Raw genomic sequence first — 3,412 nt, 5'->3', positions numbered from 1 at the left:
TCTCTCTCTCTCTCTCTCTCTCTCTCTCTCTCTCTCTCTCTCTCTCTTGTCGATAGCTGAAATTTATACTTGGATGTACTTGAGTCCATTGCGCTGCCTCCTAATGAGAAACCACGTTATTAAGCAATTGCACGACTGACAATGGACGCGTGTTCTCTGCGAAAATTGAGAACGTTTGCTACTTTGCAAACTTTCACGGGGGAGCAAGTTTAATAGGAATCGCGAGCGAGAGGAACGCAGTTGATTACGCTAAACTGACCTTTCGCGGTGCGAGGCAATTACGTCGCGTTCGGTGGAAATTTACCTATGAACTTGCCTACCGATTGCCGCGATTCTTCTGCGAGCACTCGCAATTACGCAACGAATCATCGCGGGACTATTCTGGGTGAATCTTGAACAGACCAGGAGGATAACTTTACTTTTCACTATCTACATTTTTATTTTGTCGAGATGCCAAAAAGTGAAAGAAGGTAAAAGGATCGAACACGACATTCTGTTTGTATTCGTTTGCATATGTATGTTGGATTCTATTGGTTGTTTGACTGAATATCTCAAAAGTAAAATTGTAAAACTTGATATAGCGACTATTGCATGCATATGGATATCAATACAATTCAATGTATGCGAGAATTCTATACATACAGTCAGTCCCATAAATATTCGTACGCTTTATGTCTATTGAAGAAATTTGTTTAAATTAAATGATAGGTTTGATGTTGAATTTGTTGATGTACATAAAAATATATACATGTATAAGTTTATTCATATATGTATATATAGTATTTATAATAAAAAAATTCATTTGGTGATATCAAAACTACTACTTAATTTAGTCAATCTTTTTTAATAGACATAGAGGGTATGAATATTTATGAAATTGACTGTATACGCGAGCATGTGCAAGTTTGTCGACCTCTGTGTTGCCTAATATCACATGGACGCTTTATCAGAAAATTATGACATTTCTTACAGGAGCTTCCACAAACTAAGCATCGATGTCTCCAAATTTTTAACAAAATTCTTTAAAGAAATTCAAGACACTAGAGTTTTCACATTAAAGCTCTTAAAAAGTGCCTTGACAACGTCGCTATCCCCTTTTGCCCGTGATCTACGAATTCCCAAGCTGCTCCGAGAAATAACATCTTTAAAAAAATGTTGAGTACTCACCAGAGGAAGGTCGATCCGAGTATCTGGTGCAGTAGACCCATGCAGGCCAGGCCAGCTGCATCCCGGGGTCGCTCGACGGTGGCCCCGTCGTGTTGGAAGTCGAATTCCCAGTGGTGACACTACCGGGCGAGGTGTTGGTCGTGGAGCTCGTCTCCGAGCTGCTCTTCTCCGACGTCTCGGAGGACGACTCGAGAAAGTCTTTTGTGAGATCGATGGGTCTCGAAGAAACCTTCTTGGGTCTGGACTTCTTCAATGAGATGGGATCGGTGATCCTCCTGCCAAAGTCAGCCTTGAGGATATTGTCTATGCTGAACTTTAGGCCAGCCTGATGCTGCAGATTGTTATTGTTGTGGTTGTTGTGATGATTGTTGCTGACGCCGTTGTTCTGTACACCGTTGTGTACGCCAGGCATCGTTCTCCCGCTCTCCTCTCTCGCTCCAGGGGAGGCAGGGCTGCTGGAGTCTCTCTGGAGGATCTTGCTCACCGAGAGTCGATGCGTGTGCACCGAATTCGCGGGTACGTGCTGCACCTGGGACGTCTGGTGAAGGTGAACGTGGCTGTTGGGGTGATGCAAGTGCTGAGCAGGATGCGGCATCAGCGACGCGGTTTCTCTGGGGTCCCTGCAGACTGTGGGATGCAGGACAGGGGTTGTCGCTTGAAGGCCGGTGACCGTCATGGCCGACGGTGGTGACAACGAAAGCCTGGTGACCAGGGGAACGCTGATAGGGGTCCTGTGCAACCTCTCTACGGTCGGGTAGACGATCTCGTGGGTCAAACTGTGCGGGACTCGTGTTGGGTAATCGGGAATCTCCGACTCCCTGGATGAGTATCGAGGTAGCAAGTGCTGGTGGTGGCTGGATTGGTACCTCGGCACTATGACGTCTTGGATGGCTTCAGGGCGACCCGGGGACGAGGCAGTGGCCGACGACGACGCCGGTGACCTAACGGAGGAGGCCGTTGGCGACGACGGAGGTTGACTGTACCCTGGCGGACTAGGCGCCTGGATGTGGTTGGTCGTTCGCTGGTAGAACGCATCGTTACAGCTTGTCGAGCTGGTCGGCGAGGGTGTCGCCGATGTCCTCGTGTTCTCCTCGTCGCGAAAGTCGCAGCGGCTGCTCGCGGACTCCTGATCGTACCTGACCAAACCGCAGCCACGGATTCCTACGACGCTGGTAGGCGTCGGTTCGCTGCCGACGCTCAACACCTCGCTGGTGTCGCTCTCGCAATCGCTGTCGGGGTTGTTGCCGTCACTTCCTCGTATCTGCTCCCGTTTCTCCGAGTCCGAGGACTCCAGCCTCGACTGCAGGTGATTCTGCCTGATCTCGTGGAGATCGACGGGGTCCAAACCGATGGACGACTCCGGTGGCGTGCTCGACATGTCTCTCTTTCGATTCCTCGTTTCCTTCTCGCGCAATGTGGGCTACCGAGTGGATCGGTGTAGGAGAAGTTAGGCCTGATTTGGTCTCGATCTCTCCATGGCGACAGTCGAGGATTCTCCTCTACGATTTAGGTGCTTCTGGTGTGCCTACCTAACGGATTCCTTCCGCTTGGAGCCCCCTGGGGGGATTGTCATCTTCGAACAGGACACCTGGCGATCGTCAGCCGACGTTAACAACGTATCCTTTGCATTCGATTTCCATGTTATCACGAATCAGCTTGTTCGATGCACTGTTAAACTCGCTACGAGCACCGAGTACTGTTCCCTCGGTTCCTTACCGACGGATACTGTTCAGCCGTGCTCATAACCGATCACCGCAACGTTTTTCGAGCTGGTGCCCCATCCTGGCCCGCGAACAGTCTTTTCTCACTATGGACGCACTACGAACCAGTGCCCCCGAGCTGGCGACTCATTCGTCCAGCTGACGGTCCAACTGGTAGCGAACTCTGCGGTTCTCGCGGGGCTCCAAGGCCATCACCGTACCGTCACGCGGCTTCAGAGTCTGTTCCGCGCATCCATAATCCATCGCACTCTCACTTTACCCGGGTCCTGGCACGACGATGCTCGCAGACACGAGCCAGGTAGACCCTCAAGGTCCTCTGTGGTCTCGACGCCGAGAACAACGCGCACTGAACTCGGCCAACGGCCAGGAAACCGAGGCTAGGACACGGGCCAAGGGGTCCGCCGTCCCAGAGACCCTGTAGGAACGACGTGGACACGGGTGACCATCGGTCAAACGTGGAGGTCCTTCACGGCGCTGGTAGACGCGGGTTTCAACGGAACCGTTGTGCGACGCTGTGGGATCCA

At 51.2% G+C, this 3,412-nt stretch overlaps 1 protein-coding gene across 1 annotated transcript in view; it reads right to left on the bottom strand.

Moving 5' to 3' along the window:
- LOC128890562 (segmentation polarity homeobox protein engrailed-like) overlaps positions 1–3,412 on the bottom strand; it is a 74,063-nt gene extending 70,651 nt beyond the window's left edge. Inside the window, exon 1 of the mRNA XM_054149187.1 lies at positions 1,168–3,412. Coding sequence (XP_054005162.1) covers positions 1,168–2,545 — 1,378 coding nt within the window. The 5' untranslated portion in view covers positions 2,546–3,412. The remainder of the gene's footprint in view (positions 1–1,167) is intronic.

This window comes from Hylaeus anthracinus, unplaced genomic scaffold (genome assembly GCF_026225885.1).
Source record: "Hylaeus anthracinus isolate JK02 unplaced genomic scaffold, UHH_iyHylAnth1.0_haploid 12001, whole genome shotgun sequence".
Taxonomy (NCBI): Eukaryota; Metazoa; Arthropoda; class Insecta; order Hymenoptera; family Colletidae; genus Hylaeus; species Hylaeus anthracinus.
Note: the sequence above shows the minus strand (reverse complement) of the source record. Positions and strands in the feature narration are given on the sequence as shown.